Below are 21533 nucleotides of genomic sequence, written 5' to 3' on the forward strand. Positions count from 1 at the left end.
TCACAGACGTGGCTTGGATCTGGCATTGCTGTGGCTGTGGTGTAGCCTGGCAGCTATAGCTCCGATTTGACCCCTACCCTGGGAACTTCCATGTGCATGGGTGCGGCCCTAAAAAAAAGACAAAAAGATTTTTTTCCTTCGTACTTAATAAGTAGCTTGTGAGAAAAGCCTTTGAAATTGTAAATATTCTGTTCTTCTTCACATTGTCACGTACTGGTTTTTATCATCCATGGATGGTTTTTAACTGAAAACTTCATTAATGTGATGTTTGCCAAATGCTGGCTTTGTAATTCCATCATTCTACGTTTATGAGTTGATTTTCTTCCTTTCTTTCTTTCTTTTTTCTTTTTTTTTTTTTGTCTTTTTAGGGCTGCACCCATGTCATGTGGAAGTTACCAGGCTAGGGGGTCAAATCTCTAGATCCTTAACCCACTGAGCGAGGCCAGGGATTGAACCTGCATCCTCATGGATGCTTGTCAGATTTGTTTCCACTGTGCCACAATGGGAACTCCTGTGAGTTGATTTTCCATTGTCAGGGAGAGCTTTCCATTCTCCCCCATCATCGATTTATTTATCTCTATAGGTACATTCTCAGATGTAATTTATCCTTATATCATTTAAAATTTTGATTCTCAAATTCTCTCAGGTTTATCCACTGGATGCCTTTTAAGTAGGCTCCTGTATCCTTTCTTTTATCTTTTATTTTTTTTCCTCTTAAAATTTCTTCCAATATTTTCCCTGCAATATAGCCTTAATATTGCAAAAATCTCAAAAAATATTCATGCTGTACTTGCTAGAAGAATGTAATTTTTTGGAAAAAAAAACCACACTACCCCATACTGTTAAGTTAAAGTGCATTTAGGATTCTCTAAGGGACAGACTGATAATACTGTGTATGTTGGACAGAAATGCTGTCTCTTGAAATTACCCATTTGTGTGGGTGGGAGGTGGCATAACTAGAAAGAGAGGACCAGGAATGCCCTAGACCTTGAGAAAAACTGGATTAAGGCAATTTTTGTCTTTTTCTGGCTCTGTAAGGCAGACAGGGGAGTGAAAACCCCTCCCATTTTGACTCTGAATTGCTTTTACATTTCCCCCCTAGGGATCTGGGAGTTTGTCTGAATTTCTTATCACCTAAAACTGTGATGTTTTGTGTTGACATGCTTTGCCTGAAACGTCTTTCCTCTTCTTTTAGCTCTGTCTGACCCAGAAATGGTGGCCCAAAGTATTATCTTTATTTTTGCTGGCTTCGAGCCCACTACCGATTCTCTTTCCTTCCTTTTCTATAAACTGGCCACTCACCCTGATGTCCAGCGGAAGCTGCAGGAGGAGATTGATGCGACTTTTCCCAATAAGGTGAGTAGAAGATACCTTGGGGGAGGGAGGGAGAGAGTTTTGCAAAAAGCATAAGCATCAAAATTTTCAGCTGTGCCATTTAGGAGGAATCTAAAGAATCAAAAACAAAGTGGGAAAAGCATGAGTAATGCATGCTACTCACAGCAATATAAGTTCTTTGCAAAAAGTGTGAGTCCTGGCCTATCAGTTATCACTATAACGTCAAGTAAAAAAAAAAATCACAAAACCTCAGTGGCATCTAACTGTTAGCATCTGATGCTCTAGCCTGCTTGGTAATCCATTGATATTGGCTGGACTTGCGTTGGCCTAGCTGTTAGCTGATCTAAGCTGGCTAGGTTGACTCTATGCCACGTTTGCTTCTCCTGCCTTTCAATTTCCACATATCTGCTTTTCAAGGCCATGGGAGATGGCACAAGCAAAAGCCCAATTGGTGCCTTCAAAACTCTGCTTGAATCACAGTGAGCCAACTTTCCATTGATTCAAAGCAAGCCATCTGGTTGACGCCAGCGTCAAAAAGAGAAGGCGCCACAACATGAGAGGGTGAAGCGTATGGACACAGGGAGGGGTGGAGAACTGGGACCGCTAAGTTAATCTACCACCCTGGGCAAACTGCTAACTAGGAGGAGCCTGGTAAAGGAAAGGGCATAGGGTAGCACATACTCATAGAATATGAGACCTGACTGTGGTTTTGACAAGTCTCATGAGCTTTCTGAGGCCTGGGTCTTTGAATTACAAAGTACACATTGTGACACCAACCTAATTAGAGATGATCTGTCTTCTCTTGTAAACCCCACGTTGGAATTCTTTCCATTGCAATAAGGTGGTCACCAAGCAATAGACAATCGCTAAAGCACTGTGTTCTCCCCTTTTTATAGTGATACTTACAGTGACAACAACACTATTGGCCAACATTTGCATTTTGCTGTGTATGTCTGTTCTAAATGTTTTCTATTTATAAATGAATTTAACATTCATAAAATTCTGCATTAGTCAGGAGAGGCTAGGTTATGCCTCAGCAACAGATGAGCCCCCAAATCTCAGAGCTCTCATAGCAAAGGTTTACTTCTAACCCCATCTCCAAGTGCAGCACAGATGGTCAGTGGAGGGTGGGAGTGGGAACTCTGCCCCACACAGTTACTCAGGGAAATGGACTAGGAGGGCCCAGCATCCTGGAGCTGCATTATCTGGACATGAGGTCTTCCTATTGTCTGGGGAATAGGGAACTTGAGCACTGGCTTTTCAAGTGTTTGTTCCCTGAACTGACATAACTGCCTCGGTTCACAACCCAGTGGCAAAGCTGGTTTCCCACAATTTCACATGGGCTGGGAAATAGGGGGACCACATGGATACTGGGGAGCAGAGAATATCTCTGCCACTCAACCCTAGGAAGTGTCACCTCTGATTACGTTCATGTAGCATTTCAGAAAGCTGAGCTACAGAGAGATGAAGCACTTCCATGCACCTGCGGTGTGCCTAGTGGTGAAGAGGCCAAGCTGGGAGACAGAGTATTGGCTCCTGGGCCTTGTCACCCTCTACAGCATTGCCCCTTAACTGTAATACTATGTGACAGCCACGTGTCACCCTTGCTGTCCCCAGATCTCTGCCCAAACTGGAATTCTTGGTGGGGTGAGAAGACCTGGCCTCTGGGCCTGGAGTGGCCTGTTTAGACCTTCAGACCTTACAGTCAAACCTGAAGGGGCAACAGGGGTCTGTTCCAGACACAGAGGGTGCGGCTGAGGTGGGGGGAGGGGGCTCTGATCCTCTTGTAACTTTCCCTGGCACCGAAATTCTGTTCCTGGTAGCACCCATCTTACCCCATTTTGCAAATTTGGTTTAGTAAGGAACTCATTTCTCTCCAAATTGTTTAAAGACTTTTTAATATCATACATTATCTTCAGATGTTAGATGTGGGGAACAAAGAATTAGCCAACGAGATTTCTCAAGAAAAAAATGTTATGTTGAATAGTGGGTTTGCTCTTTTGCACGTTCTCTTTCCTTCGTACAGACGCGTGGCCTCCCTTTTGAAAGGAAACGGTGAATTTGACCTATTTCATGTAGGAGAAGGGATCATGGTGTATTAGTCACATGTGTTTACATAAGACAGAAAACACGTTCTGTGGTAACTTGAGGGATTTCAGGTTCTTTTTAGGAGATGATCCCCATGTTCTCCCGTTGACATTTCAGTGGGCCACAGAGCAGGTCAAAGGACATTATGGATCTTAAATGTCTGTACATGCTTTGTCCTTTACCCACTTAAATTCGATTCTGGAGTGCCCAACATTCTAGTAGGGCTATGGAGACCGAGTTGAAGGTTGATCCGAAATCTCAGCTTATCAGACTCTCTTTCCTTCTTCCAGGCACCTCCCACGTATGAGTCCCTGGAACAGATGGAGTATCTTGACATGGTGCTGAATGAATCTCTCAGATTGTTCCCACTTACGGCTAGACTGGAGAGGGTCTGCAAGAAGGATGTGGAAATCCATGGCGTGTTCATTCCCCAAGGGACCGTGGTGATGGTGCCGATCTACACGATTCATCAAGACCCAGGGCACTGGCCAGAGCCTGAGGAGTTCCATCCTGAAAGGTAGGAGAACCAGAGCAAGGGGACCCCCCCCCCGAACCAGAGTGGTTTCAGCATATTAGATGCCTCTTATTGTAGGGGACCAAATAGGTGATTGTAAAGCATTTATCTTCCCATCTTTTTACTGGTTGACATTTTTCTTAAGAGTCATCATTTTTTTTGTGTCAAATTTTACACACTGTGGGCCAGAAAGAAGAAAAGCATAGCCCTCTACATTTTCTAATGCCTTAAGAGAGGCCTTACAAATAATGCGATTATGTGCTTTTGGACGTTTTTCTGTGTGTAGATGGATTCTTGTAAACTTAGAATGGCATGATAGTTAATTTGGGTTTTGAATTGCTTGCTTGGTTTTGTAGCCCACATGCGACCTCGGTGCACCAGAACCGATGAAGTCTTAGAGACAGAGTTTTGGGTGAAGCAGAAAGAACAGCTTCATTGCTTTGCCAGGCAAAGGAGGCCGTGGCAGGCTAATGCCTGAAAACCGTGTACCTGCCTTGAGAGGGGATAACAAGGGGTTTGACGGGTTTAGCTCGGAAGACAGAGTTATTGATGAAGGTGTCTGTATTATCCTCCCTCCATAGGCCATTTCAGAGTGGTCCAGTCTGGCATCAGTCGGTCCAGTGATGGTTTCTGGTTGTCTTCGGTGTTATTATTCCTTAACTCTTTCTCTGGAAAGAAGATTGCTTACTCAGAAGGGGTGAAAGGGAGTGTTTCCATTACAAAATAAAACACTAGGTACAATATAACTCTAACTAGAAAGTAAATATTAATAATAAGTTACTGGGCCAAGGCAGGGTGAAACATCATGGAGACTATTTTAACTGGTCTTTAGCTATAATATTTCCTAATCATTGGCTCTCCAGTCAGCCTTTTGAGACTGAGGGGAGGCCTGGGAGGCTAAAGGAAAAGGCTTTTACTTCGAAACACAAGGACTTAGGGGCTGGTACATGGTTTCAATTTAACAAAATTCTATGTGTGTATATCTATCTAAATATATGAGATATATGATCTATATATATATATGAATGAATGCCTGTATACATATGCCTGATTATATGACTATATTATTTTAGGTGTATATGTTTTTATTTCCTTCACATTTTTCTGTCTTGTTAACGCTGAATTCATCACCAACATTCTCACATTTCATTTCTTTAAACATCATCTACTGTTTCCTCCAGCATTGTTGTGAGATGCAGGCTGGGGACCGAGAGGCCTCATCCCTGTGGTTCAAGGAGTCTCACTGAGGGCAGAGGTGCACCCAGGCTCCGGTGCTGTCTGTGGCTGCAGTCCTGGGCCAGCTCCTTCTTCTCAATATTTGCTGACCTTCTGTGGAGATGTCCTCTGCCCTCAGACGTCTGAGATGTCCTCCTTGGAGGGACTGAGCATCTGCTTGTGAGAATTCAGAGCCAAGGTCTGGCCTGGACACAGCTTGGACACTGGAAGGAGCTGATGCTTCTTCCCATTTGTGTGCCATGAGCAAAATTTGGAGGGAACTTTTTAGAGCCCTCGCTGGGATCTAGTCTTTTATAGCCCCTGACTCTTTGCTCCCTGATGGCAGGGACTTTGTTGTGTTTGCTGCACAGGGGGCGAGAAGGAAGGGAATACAGGGGGAACATGACCATGTAAATACTGGGAGGAGATTCTCCTGTTTCCTTCCTCCATGAGCACACGACCAACATACGTGCTCACGGAGGCAGGAACCCCATTCTTTTCAATCTCATGTCACATGTGCCTTTCAGAGCTTGAACATCTCACCACCCTGACTGTAATTTTTAACATTGAAAGATTTTCTTTTTTTTCCAAAAAAGCATTCATTTCATCTCCTCCACAGGACTAAAAGCTTCTATAGGGTAAGGGAGAGGGAAGAGTCTGGAGCTCTCCATTCTCAGAGCAAGAGACTCACAGCGGGATTCAATGCCCAGCCCACAGAAGTACCCCCTATGCTGCTGGTTGAAGAGTTAAGTTAAAACCTCGCTGGAAGCTCTTGCAGTTTTTGTGTTTCATTAATAATGTGGTTTATCCACTGTTATGTAACCAGGTTCAGTAAGAAGAACAGGGACAGCATAAATCCTTACACACACATGCCCTTTGGCACTGGACCCCGCAACTGCATTGGCATGAGGTTTGCCCTCATGATCATGAAACTTGCTGCTGTCAAAGTCTTACAGAACTTCTCCTTCAAACCTTGCAAAGAAACACAGGTTGGTTACCAATCTTCATTGGTTGTGTTTATTGTAAGTCTTTTTTCTTAACGGATATTAGAGAGAGATAGACATCGTGTGCGTGTGCATGTGCGTGTGCGTGTGCGTGTGCGTGTGTGTGTGTGTGTGTGTGTGTGTTCTCTTCCAAGGAGAATTTGTCATATTAGACTTGAATGTATTTGGAGCCATCTGTGACCTTTCAGGGTCCTTCAACAATGGAGGGCTAAGTGTGTGGTTTTGTAAAGACCCGATTAAAAAGGCCCTCTAGAGTCAATGGAGTTAACATGACGTGATTATTCACAGTCTTTTGAACCTCAACAATGTTTTAAATTAGTGTCAAGTCCACAGGAAGGAAGAAGTGTGTGCAGTCATGAGTATAGCGATTGCATCATGACTTTTTTTTTAATAGTTATTTCCCCAATACAATTTTTTTTTCTACTGTACAGCATGGTGACCCAGTTACACATACATGTACCCATACTATTTTCACACATTATCATGCTCCAGCATAAGTGACTAGACATAGTTCCCAGTGCTACACAGCAGGCTCTCATTGCTAATCCATTCCAAAGGCAATAGTTTGTATCTATTAACCCAAAGCTCCCCAGCCACCCAAATCCCTCCCTCTCCCCCTTGGCAACCACAAGTCTATTCTGCAAGTCCATGATTTTCTTTTCTGTGGAAAGGTTCATTTGTGCCTTAGACTTTTAAATGGTGTTCTTCTCCATCAGAACTCACAGAACTCATCTATTGTCAGTCACTGCTTGTATAATGTATTTTTTGGGGGGTCTCTTTAGGGCCGCATCCATGGCATATGGAGGTTCCCAGGCTAGGGGTTGAATTGGAACCGCAGTCGCCAGCCTACACCACAGCCACAGCTATGTGGGATCCAAGCTGCATCTGCGACCCACAGCACAGCTCATGGCAACGCTGGATCCTTAACCTACTGAGCAAGGCCTGGGATCAAACCCTCACTCTCATGGACACTAGTTGGGTTCGGGAGTGTGAGCCATGACGGGAATTCCTATATAATGAAATTATTGCAGTGCTTTAAAAAATATTGATGCCTAGATCATGTCAGATATTCTAAAATAATTTACCCAGAATGTTGCATTCAACTACCCCCATTGATTCTCACATGCAGCCAAGGTGAGAATCCATGCTTGAAAGCATTTCTGCCATATGTGAAGGATCCCACAGTCCCTTCACCTTCCAGGGTTCTGTTGCCTTCACAATGGGCTCCCTTTATGTTCCAGTAATAACTCTATGTGTGTTTTTCCCTCTCTCTCCCCATTGTGTTTTCACCCTTCATGTTCTAGTTCCATCACCGAGCCCCTCCAGGGAGCTGTCTCCATCCAGTCCAGAGCCCGTTCTCCCCTCTGCTGTGTCATCAGCTACTACAGGCTGGCATCACGGGTCCTGTCAGCTAACTTAATGCTGTCATTGAACCATCCAGTCTGGTTCCTATGTTTTCTTCATACCAAAGAGTGTTTCTAACTCTAGTCCCTCATGTTATAAACTCCCAATGACACCTGGCAGTCATCTGGCAAATGCTCAAGTAGTTAGATGTGCAGTTGATTATAGTTCTGGGATACAAATCTTGAAATTTGAACTTTTGAAATTTAACAAATGAAATTTGTGTACATGCCTCTTGTGTGTGTCTGTCTGTCTGCAGGGGAAATATGTGCATGTCACTTGAAATTTTAAAATGACAAGGTGGGTATTAAATTTATAGAAGGTTGTGGAAACTCTCTTATAGAACACAAAGAACAGTAATCATTGGAGTTCCCGTCGTGGCGCAGTGGTTAACGAATCTGATGAGGAACCATGAGGTTGCGGGTTCAATCCCTGGCCTTGCTCAGTGGGTTAAGGATCTGGTGTTGCTGTGAACTGTGGGGTAGGTCACAGATGCGGCTAGGATCCCGCATTGCTGTGGCTGTGGTGTAGGCCTGTGGCAACAGCTCCGATTAGACCCTTAGCCTGGGAACCTCCATATGCTGCAGGAAGCAGCCCTAGAAAAGGCAAAAAGACAAAAAAGAAAGAAAGAAAGAAAGAAAGAAAGAAAGAAAGAAAGAAAGAAAGAAAGAAAGAAAGAAAGAAAGAAAGAAAGAAATAGTAATCATTGATTCATAGCAAGCACGGCCCTATAATAAGGCTTATTTCTAGGACTCGGGCTCTTTAGAAGCAGCTGCTCCCTTGAGTAGGTTCTCAGGGAAGAGGAGGACACAGATGGTCCCCATGATATTTGTGGGCGTCTGTGTGGCATCCTGTATGTGTGCACAGACGGAGGGCTCAGCCCTGAGAAAAAGGGAGCCTCTGGCACACCTGGAAAGGGCAGATGCCCCCTGCAAGCTCCACCCAATCAGCCCCAGGCTGGGGCTTCTCTCCTCTGTGACAATTTGCGTGCCCTTCAGTGAACTGAGTTAGAAGGTCACTCTGTGGGCTCCCCCTACACTGAAGGAGTGACAGGGTGAGAATGGGGCTAAAAGTGTCAGACAAAACACTGCAGGTCTTCAGAGGTTCAGCATTTGCACGATACTTGGGAGCCAGAGGTTAGAAATGACCTCTTCACAATGACCTCTCTCCATCATGAAACTGCATGGATTCTACTGGGAGAGGAGATTGGACTCTATGGAAGTTGAGAATGGTCCAAACCAGAAATGTGGGTAATTCCCACTAGGATTACCTTACAAGTTTCAATGGACACGAAATTATCTTTACGTAGCTCAAGAGAGTTTGCGTAACGCCTCAATCTGCTAAATTTAAAAACCTCAATGGAGTTCCTGTCATGGCTCAGCAGAAACAAATCCGACTAGTATCCATGAGCATGTGGGTTTGATCCCTGGCCTCACATAGTGGGTTAAGGATCTGGCATTGCCATGAGCTGTGGTGTAGGTTGCAGACTCGGTTTGGATATTGTGTTGCTGTGGCTGTGGTGTAAGCCAGCAGCTGCAGCTCCGATTCGACCCCTAGCCTGGGAACCTCCATATGCAGTGGGTGTGGCCCGAAAAAGACAAAACACAAACCAAAAAAAAAAAAAAAAACCCAACCTCATCCTTTGTACTTAAAATTTACATTACATAAAAGAACACAAGCCAACCTGATTTTGTCTCCAGCCTGGTACAGAATAGGTGCTCAATAGCTATGTTGTAGAAAGAATAATGGATGAAGTCTTCAGTGTCTTTCTTGGTACAGCTTATAGAATAAGCATAAAGAATCAAAGATAAGGAAGGGAGATTGGATGAAGTTACAAACTTCCGGTTATAAGATAAATAAGCACTAGGTGGACCATATTCTATATGATGACTAGAGGTAACATTTCTGTATAGAAAAGTTGTTAAGAGAATGAATCCTGGGAGTTATCATCTCAAGGAAACAATGGTGGGTTTTTGTTTTTTTTTGTATCTATATGAGCTGATGGATACTAATGAAACTACTTGTAATAATTTCATGATAGATGTAAGTCAAATCCTTATGCTGTACACCTTAGGCTTATGTACTCTGGTAAGACTATTGTGTCTCAATTGGTAGGAATTTATTTTCATTAAAAAAAAGCCAAGGAGTTCCCATTATGGCTCAGTGGGTTAAGGACTCAACAAAGTCTCTGTGAGGATGCAGGTTCAATCCCTTCCCTCACTCCAAGGGTTAAGGAGCAGGCATTGCTGCAAGCTGTGGTGTAGGTCACACATGCTGCTTGGATCTGGTGTGGCTGTGGCTGTGGTATAGCTTTCAGCTGCAGCTCAGATTCAACCCCTAGTCCAGGAACTTCCATATGCCTCAGGTATGGCCATAAAGAGACAAAAGACAAAGAAAAAAAAGATAATAAGAGAAATCTGTAAACAACTTTACTCCGTATAGTTTATGCGTAAATTAGCCCAGTTCCTTGAAAGACACAACTATTAAAATTCAATCTAGGAAAAATAGATAACTTTACTCTTCTTATATCTATTAAATACATTGAATTTGTAGTTTTTATAAAAAGAAGCAAGGTTTATGGTTTATGATGCTAAAACCAGCTGTTACAGGTTTGTATAGCATGATTGTCTACAAGGTCTCTTATATACTTTGCTTCTTTGTGGGCCCTGCTTTATTAGTCTCATGTGCTTGTTTAATTTTTGCAGATTCCCCTGAAATTAAGTCCTCAAGTACTTATGCAACCAGAGAAACCCATTGTTCTAATGATTGAGCCACGAGATGGGACATTAAGTGGAGCGTGACTCTCCCTAAGGACTCGGGCTTGGTTCCTCAAGGAAGCTGCATCCCAAAGCATCAGAGACCTTGATTTCCTTTGTGATGAAGCCCAGAAATGAAGATGGGCTTCACCTACTGCCCTTGGTGGATGATTAGAGATTCTGCACATTGCTTAGCTTCTCACTGTCTATGTGGAGTGTTATATCCTGTGTCATTTGAAAGAGGTGATTAATAAGGGCCAGATATGTAGGCTCAGCTTCTTGGGTTCTCATGAGACCATCTCCATCCACCCCCAGTTAGTACCACCTTCTTCTTCTGAGCACTGATTGAAACGAAAATATTCTCAACAACTTTTATCAACAAACTTTAATGAAAATAAGGGTGATTGTGTGACAGATATGATGACGTATCATGGATCTTATTTCAAATATTCTAAATTAGTATCATATTGATCAAGTCAATAAACATCTCTTCACAAAAGTATTCCCTGATATTTTCACACGTATTAGGGGGAATGTATACCATGGAATCAGGAAATGCTTTTGACCCTCACAGTTACTGGTGGGTGGAGTTTTTTCTAAACTCCGATTTGATGTATCAATAAGTAAGAGTGAATCCACTGTGACTTTGACTATTGCTTAGAAAGTATATTCATAGTTTAAATCTACCTTTTTTGGAGCACATATTTTTTGCAACACTCAACGGAGACACTTATTAGTTTCCTAGCTTTGATTGAATGTTTTCATCTCATCTGCTTGGATTTTTCTAGGAGGCAGGAAAGATGTTTTTTCATACCCCTCTTTGTGTTCCATCCTCACCTCCCAACTGCCATAACCCAATGGATGCAGAATAAAAGATAGTTAACGGGTCAACAGTTTGGGCAAAGAGGATACCAGCACTAACCAGCTTCACTTGGTATCAGAAGCTATGCAGGGCTCTTCCGTTTCCTATTCTGTCCCTTCTCTGCCTTTCCTTTCCCTGCCTCGCCTTCCCTTTCTGGGTAATCCAGTCCTAAAGCCAGAAGGTGAACATCTAACACTGCAGGGCAGGGCAGAGAAGGGAGAACAGTGGCTCCAACCGAGACCAGTAGGGAGGAGAGGTTGTCCACACGGACAACAGCCTGGCATGAGTGTGGGGACCCAGGCAAAGTGGGAAGGGTGTCCACTCATAAGGGTGACCTGGGGAGAGCAACCAGAGCCTAAATAGGGTGTGGAGAAGTAGGGTGAGGGGGGCATCCATGAGTGTAAAGGAGTAAAGTTGGGACTGGCTCCATAAAGGGAGATTGATCAAGTAAGTAAATATATTAAGATGGTGGAAACCCAGTTCTTCTCTGTTGGAGAAGAGAGTCAGTGATTCAAAAAGGGAGAAATCAGAAGAAACCCCGTGGAGGCAGCAATTGAAACTCAATGTAGGGAGTTCCTGACCTGGCTCAGTGGTTAACGAATCTGACTAGGAACCATGAAATTGCAGGTTTGATCCCTGGCCTCACTCAGTGGGTTAAGGATCTGGCGTTGCTTTGAGCTCTGGTGTAGGCGGCAGATGCGGCTTGGAATCCCGCGCTGCTGTGGCTCTGGTGTAGGCCAGCGGCTACAGCTCCAATTAGATCCTTAGCCTGGGAACCTCCATATGCCACGGGTGTGGTCCTAGAAAAGGCAAAAAAAAAAAAAAAGAAAAAAAAGAAAGAAAAAGAAAAAGAAACAATGTATAGTGTAAATCCATGCTTTTCTGCATATACAGAAGAGAGCAAAGCAGATATTGTAGATGGATGATGGTTGGATAGATGGATGGATAGATAATTGTGTGTGTATTTGTACAAAACTAAAATATGTGTGTGTGTATGTGTACAAAAAAAAAATCCCGACTTCTTGCCACTAATGTGATTTAGAAACAAAATACCAAAATAGCAGTATGTACACTTCTTGCTCAGATCTTGGCTTATAAATATCATTTTCCTCTTAAAGGAACCAGGTCATTTCAGAAACAATGGCTGATTCCAGGGTTGGGAAAGTACATGATGGGACGTCTTGGGCTAGAAAGCAAGGAAATGTGAACAGTGAGGGGGACACGTCAAATGAACAGAAAAGCCAGCCTGAGGGGCTTTGCTGAAATCAGGGACCATTTGAGTATCATAATAAATAAGAGTAGTAAGAGATTATAAGCCATTCAAGAAAAAATCACCCTTCACCTGATAGGATGTGATGGGAAGAAGTCACTTCACCTGGTTGCTATTCCTGCCAAGGAGGCAAACCTGAGGGCAGTCGTGAAAAGACTCCGACAAACCCACCCTGAAGAACGTTCTACTCCTGGTCTGTACCTGGCTTGTAATCTTGGAAAGAGACAGCGTCATGAAGACCAAAGAGGGACTCAAATTGTTCCAGACCCAAGGAGACGACAAGGAGGTGATGTCTAAACATGTAACTCATGGGCTGGGTCCTTCTCTATAAGGACATAGGGGGAACAGGTGGGGGCTCAGGGCCCTGAGGTTGGAGGGCAGTGATGTGTCCACATTAACGCCCTGACTTGGAGGTCGTGTTGAGGTCATGGAAGGCACATCGTTGTGTGTGTTGGGGGTGGGGGGGGCTACAGGGAGTGTGAAGTATCAGGTTGGCAGTTGACTCGGAGAGGGTCAGGAACACGGTTCTTTTGAACAGAATCATCAGTAAGTCTGTGATGGTTTTGTTGAGGGTGGTGGTCAGAGGGTACCTCTTGGCTGACACAGCACCCCCTCCCCAGGCTTCCTTTGTACTATTTTAATATGAGGAGGCAGCACCACGCTGGACTGAGAGATGGAGGGATCTGAAGCCAGAGGTCCTGGGTTTTAATTCCCAGCACCATCGGTGACTTTGGGCAAAGAGGGCAAGTTCCTACCCCCCCCCCCCGGTCTCCTCCCCCGAACATTTCATATCTGGGCCCACAGAGTTTGAACTGAATGTCAGCACCTGTATTCTCTCATCTGAACGCCACTGTGCACACATTAGCTGGGGCTCAGCCCCTGTCTAAGGTCAGGGTCTCCAAAAACCGAGCCCAAGGCGGGGGTTCTTTACAAATTCTTTACTGAGCGAGGGCTTGCAGGGGAAGGGAAGGCGGGGAACTGGTTGCGGCCGGAGGAAAACCTGGGTGAAGAGGTGGGCTCTGCGGAGCCTGATCCCACAGGGAGATCTGAGATTCGTAACACAGAGTGGATGCCAATTTGAGGCAGGGGACCAGCCTTCTGGACCCCCATCCATGCGTCATAGACAAGTCCTCCCATCCCTCGGGAGGAGGCACAAACTCCCAGGGGAAGTAGCTTTCTTCGGGTTCAGGAGATTCTCCAGAGCAAGGAGGCACCATCCATCATTAGCGGCTAACACCCCCGCGACTGGGGCAGGAACACGCAGCCCAGGGAGGGGGATCTGGAACCTGCCTGGACACCCTGGCTGCAGTTTATAAATCCCCCGAGTCTGCTGCGGGAGGGAGTGAGCTCTCCTAAGGCCTGTTTGTAGTTCCTTGGGGTTTGTCTTTTCTCTGCATACAATGGATTCAAGTTAGGAAACTTTTAAGATACAATTTCTGCCCCAGGGCAGGAGGAGGGGTGTGGGAGGGATTTCAACCAGGGGGGTGCTTTGAGGTCCTACAGGGGTGAAAGGGGCGGTGGCTGGATGTCCTGCTCAGGGCCCTGGACAGACACCACCTGCCTCAATTAGAATCCAGATATTAGGTCCTAAGCAGTGACTCAGTGGTGCCACACACAGCAGGTGGTAAAAAGAGCCATTTAAGCACAATCATTAAGGAGGAAAGAAAAATAGAGTTCACAGTCACAAGCCTCCCAGGCTTTTCATCTTTGTCGACCACAACTTGAACTCAGGGTGCTGTTAGGTTTGATGAAGGAGGAATGCCCGAGGCCAAGTCAGTAAAGCAGGAGAGATTTATTAAGGCATCCACTGTTGCGGAAATCTCGGCTGTCTCTGAACACAGATGCCAAACAGAAACAGGGAGCCAGAGTTGGATGAAACAGAAAAAGTCGCTTTCATTGCCAGGCAAGAGGGGAATACAGCCGACTAGATCAAGGAACGTGCCCTCCCCTTGGAGGGGGTAGTGAGGAGCCTTACACTGTTTGAGGAGCAGGATGTGATCAGCTCATGGACACTTTCCTGACTGGTGGGTGGTGAGGTAACTGGCAGTCAGCATCCTCAACCTTCTGGGTCCAACCGGTCTGGGGTCTACCTGCTTGTGGGCAGCACCCAGTTGACCTCTTCCACCTGGTGGGGGCTTCGGCACCTGCAAAACAGCTTCAAGGACATGGCTCAGAATATTATCTTTGAAGAACTGAAGGTCCTTGACTTTGTCGAATGGCTACATTATTGTTGCTTTCTTTTTTCTTTGTCTTTTTTTCCCATTTCTCTGATTAAATTTGCTCGTTGAGTAAAGTTTTTCTATTGATAAAAAGGCAGGTAGAGGACATAAGTTGCGGGGGGGGGGGATCCACTCTGGGAAGGCCTCCCAGGGTCCTGCTTGGTTACACTCCCCCCCCCCCGCCCTTTTCTGTGATACTCCTCAATCTTGAGGAGGAATAGCTGTGGGAAAAGAAAGGGAATAAAGTTTTTAGGTTGAATGGTTAATCACAGCCTCGGCAAGGGAACTCCGTTTTAGTTCCATTTCTGTTTCAATTTTCCCCAACCTGTTGAGGGAATGGGGTGACGACTGCTCTGGCTACTTCCTGCTGAAACAGGAGCATCGTCCTGCCTACTCTGGGGAATGGATACAGAGTTGGAAATCATTTTGAGTTCCAAGCTTAGCATCAATGTTTTGTATTTGGAAAATATCCCCTTTCTCTTTGACTGTTTTGTCATACCACCTGGAAAAGCATTTGAAAATTATTAGCCATATGACGATGAGGATAATGATCAAAATATACTCGTAGTATTTTTCAAGAGAGCCCTCCTATTTTAGATGGCAAGCAGGAAAATAAGTTTAGGAGTGTTTTCTTTTTTTTTTTTTCCTTTTTAAATTATGAATATATCAGTAACCAAGTAGTAGGGAGGTTATAGCTTGAGCTGTCTCATTTGTTACTACTATTTTTAAAATATTTTTAAAGTGTTTTTTTTTTTCGTACTTACAAGAAGGCCTTGAGATCATGAGGTTGCAGTTGGCAGCTACTAGCAGATATTGTTTTGAAAATGGCCGATGGTGTCTTTAAGCCTGTTAAAGTTTAAAAAACAAGTTTTTCATGATATAGGGATGTATCTGAACTCACGGCTGTAATGGCCACCTAATTCCATTTTTGGATGTATGAACCACAGTTCTGATTTTTTTTTGCAGTATGTGTTTTATTTTATTTTTAATGGCTAAAACAGATGTACAATGTATGTTTAATAGGCCACAAACAGGCTGTTTTGGTTAACCAAAAGTTCAAATTAAGTAAGTATAAGCCAAGGCAATTTCCTATATTTTCATCATGTGACATTTTCTTCTATCGTTTTCCCCTTTTGATTGTACATCTTTCTATAGAAAGCACTGGTAATCAACTTATTTTCCATCGTTGCCGGAGGGGTTTAGCTGCTTGTTCCACTTCCATTCATGTCCCTTTGTGCTCGGCTTTCTTTATATTTGCCTAATTCTCCAGGTTGGGGGAAAACTGATCAGATGTGACAGGACAGTGCAGACAGATGAGTTGATAGGGAAGCACTTTATAGCTATACATTTTATTAATTATACCCAGTTGTCATACAACCAATGCACATGTGCTTGAAGCGGTGTTACATTTCATGAGTTAGTTATACTCTGTGAAAACTCCATCAGATAATTTCTTTTTTTCTGAAACTGAGGGCAACAGCATGGTTAAAAGTACAACCATTTTCACTGTTGATAGGGAGACAAACATTCGATAAACCGTTTCATTAGATTATTATGATAAGTCTTAGAGGTCCAGATTCCTGGGTCAATTGTCTACCATTACTGTCTTTTTAAAATCTGGGCATAAGAGTTCCCGTTGTGGCTCAGTGGTTAACAAATCTGACTAGGAACCATGAAGTTGCGGGTTCGATCCCTGACCTCGCTCAGTGGGTTAATGATCCAGCGTTGCTGTGAGCTGTGGTGTAGGTTGCAGATGCGGCTCGGATCCCTCATTGCTGTGTGGCTCTGGCATAGGCTCTGATTAGACCCCTAGCCTGGGAACCTCCACATGCCACAGGAGCGGCCTTAGAAAAGGCAAAAAGACAAAAAATAAATAAATAAATAAAATTAAAAAAAAAATCTGGGCATAGATGTTGTTTGGGGTCAGCAGTCCTTTATATAGACCTGTCCAATGTAGAGGCATGGCTTAAGTGAGATATAAACATTCAACTGTTAACGCCCTTCAGTTTCTTTCAGGTACTTAAGAATACCTGATAGGAAATCTTTTAGCTAGGTTGGAGACGGTGCTCTAAATGATTTTTTTAAAGTATGTATAATCCTCTGGTTATCATGGGGCATCTAATCTTTATCCAAAGATAGATTATAGTGATCAGCTTCAGAAACAGTCTTTGAGTATCTTCTTAATAATTTAAACTTTATAGTAATGTAACATAGCAACAAAGAGCTTTTGGGGAAGTGAGTTTTATTTTTTTATTTTTATTTTTGTCTTTTTAGGGCTGCACCTGCAGCCTGTGGAGGTTCCCAGGCTAGGGGTCTAATCAGAGCTGTAGCTGCCAGCCTACACCAGAGCCACAGCAACACCAGATCTGAGCCGGGTCTTCGACCTACACCACAGCTCATGGCAACGCTGGATCCTTAACCCACGGAGTGAGGGCAGGGATTGAACCCATAACCTCATGGTTCTTAGTCGGATTCATTAACCACTGCGCCACAGCGGGAACTCCATGAGTTTGAGGTAGTAAATATTGACATCTACAAAGAAAAACCGGAATTGAAAAAAAAAAGAAAGAAAAGCAGAATTGATTATCTATTGAGATATAGTCTTTTTCTCTCTAAAATTACACTTATTTTACCAAATATAGACAAATTAAGGTTGTAGGAAGTATACCCCAAGCATGAAGTATATATACCCCAAGTATAAAACACAATTTTTAACCTTTATTTATTTATTACTTTTTTTTTTAATTGTTGGGACATCAGTCTTGTAACAAGGAAAGGCTTTAACCCACCAAATAAAAATGAGATTTGCCAGGGAGTTGGAAAGAACCAAGCAGCCATCTTGGATTCTTATAGTCCTGACTATTTAATATATAGTTATCTTTATCCATATGTACCATAATATTTATAAATTTTGTTTTTGCCGTTTTATTTAACTATTTTTTTGCAATTTAATTTGCCAAATAATCCTTGTTAGTTTAAGACCTTTTTTCTGAGATGCTTCAGCGGTCCTGTGAAGCATCCCAAAGTTAGCTGGAGGTCAGAAGAACCTTAATTATAAAGGTTCTTTGATAGTCAGGAAGTTTCAAAAATATAAAACTTAAAAACATCTGGTCAAATAGAATCATTGGTTATTGTGGAACAATACTTATTTACTCAACTGAAGTAACAAAGGCTTTCAAAAATATATAAATCACTTAAAGGCAAAGAAATTCACCTATCTCTTATCAAAAGCAGAATTTCAAGAAAGTTTTCTTTGTCTTTACAGAAAGGGAAAACCAAACTTGTATCAGCTTACCATTATTAATAAAGTTCATTTATTTAATTACATTTAATCTCAATCAATCTTGACTAATACTCCCCTTTATTGATATTTTACTACTTAATGAATTTTATTACATTTATAGCTGTACAAAAATCATCACAAAAAAATTTTAAGGCATTTCCATCCCAAAACCTCAGTGTATCCCCCCACCCCCCAACCTGTCTCATTTGGAGACCATAAGTTTTGCAAAGTCTATGAGTCAGTATCTGCTCTGCAAAAAAGTTCATTCTGTCCTTTTTTTAGATTCCACATGTCAGTGATAGCGTTTGATGTTGGTTTCTCATTGTCTGACTGACTTCACTTAGCATGATAATTTCTTATTTTATTTATTTATTTATTTATTTTTTGGCCTTTTTGTGTTTTTCTTGAGCCGCTCCCTCAGCATATGGAGGTTCCCAGGCTAGGGGTCGAATCGGAGCTGTAGCCACCAGCCTACACACCAGAGCAACAGCAATGTGAGATCCGAGCTGCATCTACAACCTACACCACAGCTCATGGCAACGCAGGATCCTTTAACCCACTGAGCAAGGGCAGGGATCGAACCCACAACCTCATGGTTCCTAGTCAGATTCATTAACCACTGCGCCACGATGGGAACTCCAGCATGATAATTTCTAGGTCCATCCATGTTGCTACAATTGCTGTTATTTCTTTCCTTTTAATGGCTGAGTAATATTCCATTGTGTATATGTACCACATCCTCTTGATCCACTCCTCTGTCGAGGGACATTTAGATTGTTTCCATGTCTTGGCTATTGAAAAGAGTGCTGCAATGAACATTGGAGTACATGTATCTTTTCAAGTCATGGCTTTCTCTGGGTAGATGCCTAGGAGTGGGATTGCAGAATCAAATGGTAGTTCTATTTTTAGTTTTCTGAGGAATCACCATACTATTTTCCACAGTGGGGTTGCACCAATTTACAATCCCACCAACAGTGTAATAGGGTTCCTTTCTCTCCACACCCTCTCCAGCACTTACTGTTTGTAGACTTTTTGATGACGGCCATTCTGGCCAGTGTAAGGTGGTACCTCAGAGTGGTTTTGATTTGCATTTCTCTAATAATGAGTGATGTTGAACATCTTTTCATGTGTTTTGTAGCCATTTGTATGTCTTCTTTGGAGAATTGTCTGTTTAGATCTTCTACCCATTTTGTAATGGGGTTGTTCTTTTTTTTGGTATTGAGCTACAGAAGGTATTTATAAATTTTGGAGATTAATCCTTTGTCAATTCATTTGCAAATATTTTCTCCCATTCTGTGGGTTGTCCTTTCGTTTTTGTTTAAGATTTTCTTTGCTGTGTAGAAACTTTTAATTCAATTAAGTCCCATTTGTTTATTTTTGTTTTTATTGTCATTATTCCAAGAGGCAGATCTGAGAAGATGTTGCTGTCGTTTATGTCCGAGAGTGTTTGGCCTATGTTTTCCTCTATGAGTTTTATAGTGTCTGGTCTTATATCTAGGTCTTTAATCCATTTTGAGTTGATTTTTGTGTATGGTGTTAGGAAGTGTTCTGATTTCACTCTTTTACCTGTGGCTGTCCAGTTTTCCCAGCACCACTTATTGAACAAGCTGTCCTTTCTCCATTGTATATTCTTGCCTCCTTTGTCATAGATTAGTTGACTGTAGGTGTGTGGGTTTAATTCTGGGCTTTCTCTCCTATTCCACTGATCTATATTTCTGTCTTTGTGCCAGTACCATATGGTTTTGATGATTATTGCTTTGTAGTATAGTCTGAAGTCAGGGAGCCTGATTCCTCTGGCTCCATTTTTCTTTTTCAGGATGTCTTTGGCTATTCTGGGTCTTTTGGGCCTCCAAACAAACTTTAAAATATTTTGTTCTAGTCCTGTGAAAAATGTCCCTGGTACTGTGATAGGGATTGCATTGAATCTGTAGATTGCCTGGGGTAGTATAGTCATTTTGATAATTTTGACTATTCCAGTTCAAGAGCATGGTATGTCTTTCCATCTGTTTGTGTTGTCTTTGATTTCTTTCATCAATGTCTTATAGTTTGCAGAGTACAGGTCTTTTGTCTCTTTAGTTGGTTTATTCCTATATATTTTATTCTTTCTGATGTGATGGTAAATTGGATTGCTTCCCTAATTTCTCTTTCTGATCTTTTGTTGTTGGTGTATAGAAATGCCGTCAATTTCTATGTATTAATTTTGTATCCTGCAACTTTGCCAAATTCATTGATGAGCTCTAACAGTTTCCTGGTAGTCTATAGGATTCTCTAGGTATAGTATCATGTCATCTGCAAATAGTGATAGTTTTACTTCTTCCTTTCCAATTTGGACTCCTTTTATTTCCTTTACATGTCTTATTACCATGGCTAGGACTTCCAAAACTATATTGAAGAGTAGTGGTGAGAGCAGACATCCTTGTTCCTGAACTCAGTTGGAATTCTTTCAGCTTTTCACCATGAGAATGATGTTAGCTGTGAGTTTGTCATATGTGGCCTTTATTATGTTGAGGTAGGTTCCCTCTGTGCCCACTTTCTGAAGGGTTTTTATCAGAAATGGGTGTTGGATTTTGTCAAAGGCTTTTTCTGCAATAATTTTCTTTTTTGGTAATATCTTTGTCTGGTGTTGGTATTAGGGTGATGGTGGTGTCGTAGAATGTCTTTGGGAGTGTTCCCTCTTCCTCAACATTTTGGAAAAGTTCAAGAACGATGGGCATAAATTCCTCTTTGTATGTTTGGTAGAATTCTCCTGTGAAGCCATCTGGTCCTGGACTTTTGTTTGTAGGGAGTGTTTTGTTTTGTTTTTTACTTATTATTTGGTCTTTTGAGGGCTGCACCCACAGCATAACGGAGGTTCCCAGGCTAGGGGTTGAATTGGAGCTGTAGCTACCAGCCTGCACCACAATCATGGCAACACTGGGTCTTTAACCCACTGAGCGAGGCCAGGGACCGAATCCACAACCTCATGGTTCCTAGTCAGATTTGTTAACCACTGAGCCACAACAGGAACTTCATGTAGGGAGTGTTTTTATTACATATTCATTTTCATTTCTACTGAGTGGTCTGTTCAATTGATCTATTTAGCTTGGCAGACTGTAAGTCTCTAGAAAGTTGTCTGTTTCTTCTAGGTTGTCAAATTTTTTGGCATATAATTGTTCATAGTAGTCTCTTGTGGGTTTTTTTTGTATTTCTGTGGTAATCTGTTGATTTTCATTTCTTATTTTAATATTTGGTTTTTTTCTCTCCTCTTCTTGGTGAGTCTGGCCAGAGGGATGTCAGTTTTGTTTACCTTTTCAAAGAACCATCTTTTGGTTTTATGGATTTTTTTTCAAAATTTTTTTGAATCTCTATTTGTCGATTTCCTCTCTGAGCTTTATGATTTCCTTCCTTCTGCTGACTTTAGGTTTTTTTGTTCTTCTCTTTCTAATTCATTTAGGTGGTAGGTTAAGTTGTCAATTCGAGATTTTTCTTTTTTGAGAAAAGCCTGTATTGCTAAGAACTTCCCTCTAAGCACTGCTTTTGTGGCATCCCATAGATTTTGAATAGTTTTGTCTTCATTATCATTTGTCTTGAGGTATTTTTAATTTCC

At 42.5% G+C, this 21533-nt stretch overlaps 1 protein-coding gene across 2 annotated transcripts in view; it reads left to right on the forward strand.

Moving 5' to 3' along the window:
* LOC125127082 (cytochrome P450 3A29-like) overlaps positions 1-10710 on the forward strand; it is a 30490-nt gene extending 19780 nt beyond the window's left edge. The window contains exons 10-14 of one of the 2 annotated variants that reach the window (XM_047779621.1): positions 1196-1356; positions 3714-3940; positions 4550-4552; positions 5979-6141; positions 10263-10710. In XM_047779621.1, the coding sequence (XP_047635577.1) occupies positions 1196-1356; positions 3714-3940; positions 4550-4552; positions 5979-6141; positions 10263-10358 (650 nt within the window). In that variant the 3' untranslated portion in view covers positions 10359-10710. The remainder of the gene's footprint in view (positions 1-1195; positions 1357-3713; positions 3941-4549; positions 4553-5978; positions 6142-10262) is intronic. The other variant, XM_047779620.1, reaches the window with a different exon arrangement.
* Positions 10711-21533: the final 10823 nt, after the last annotated feature.

The sequence above is a fragment of the Phacochoerus africanus genome, chromosome 5 (assembly GCF_016906955.1).
Source record: "Phacochoerus africanus isolate WHEZ1 chromosome 5, ROS_Pafr_v1, whole genome shotgun sequence".
Classification (NCBI taxonomy): Eukaryota; Metazoa; Chordata; class Mammalia; order Artiodactyla; family Suidae; genus Phacochoerus; species Phacochoerus africanus.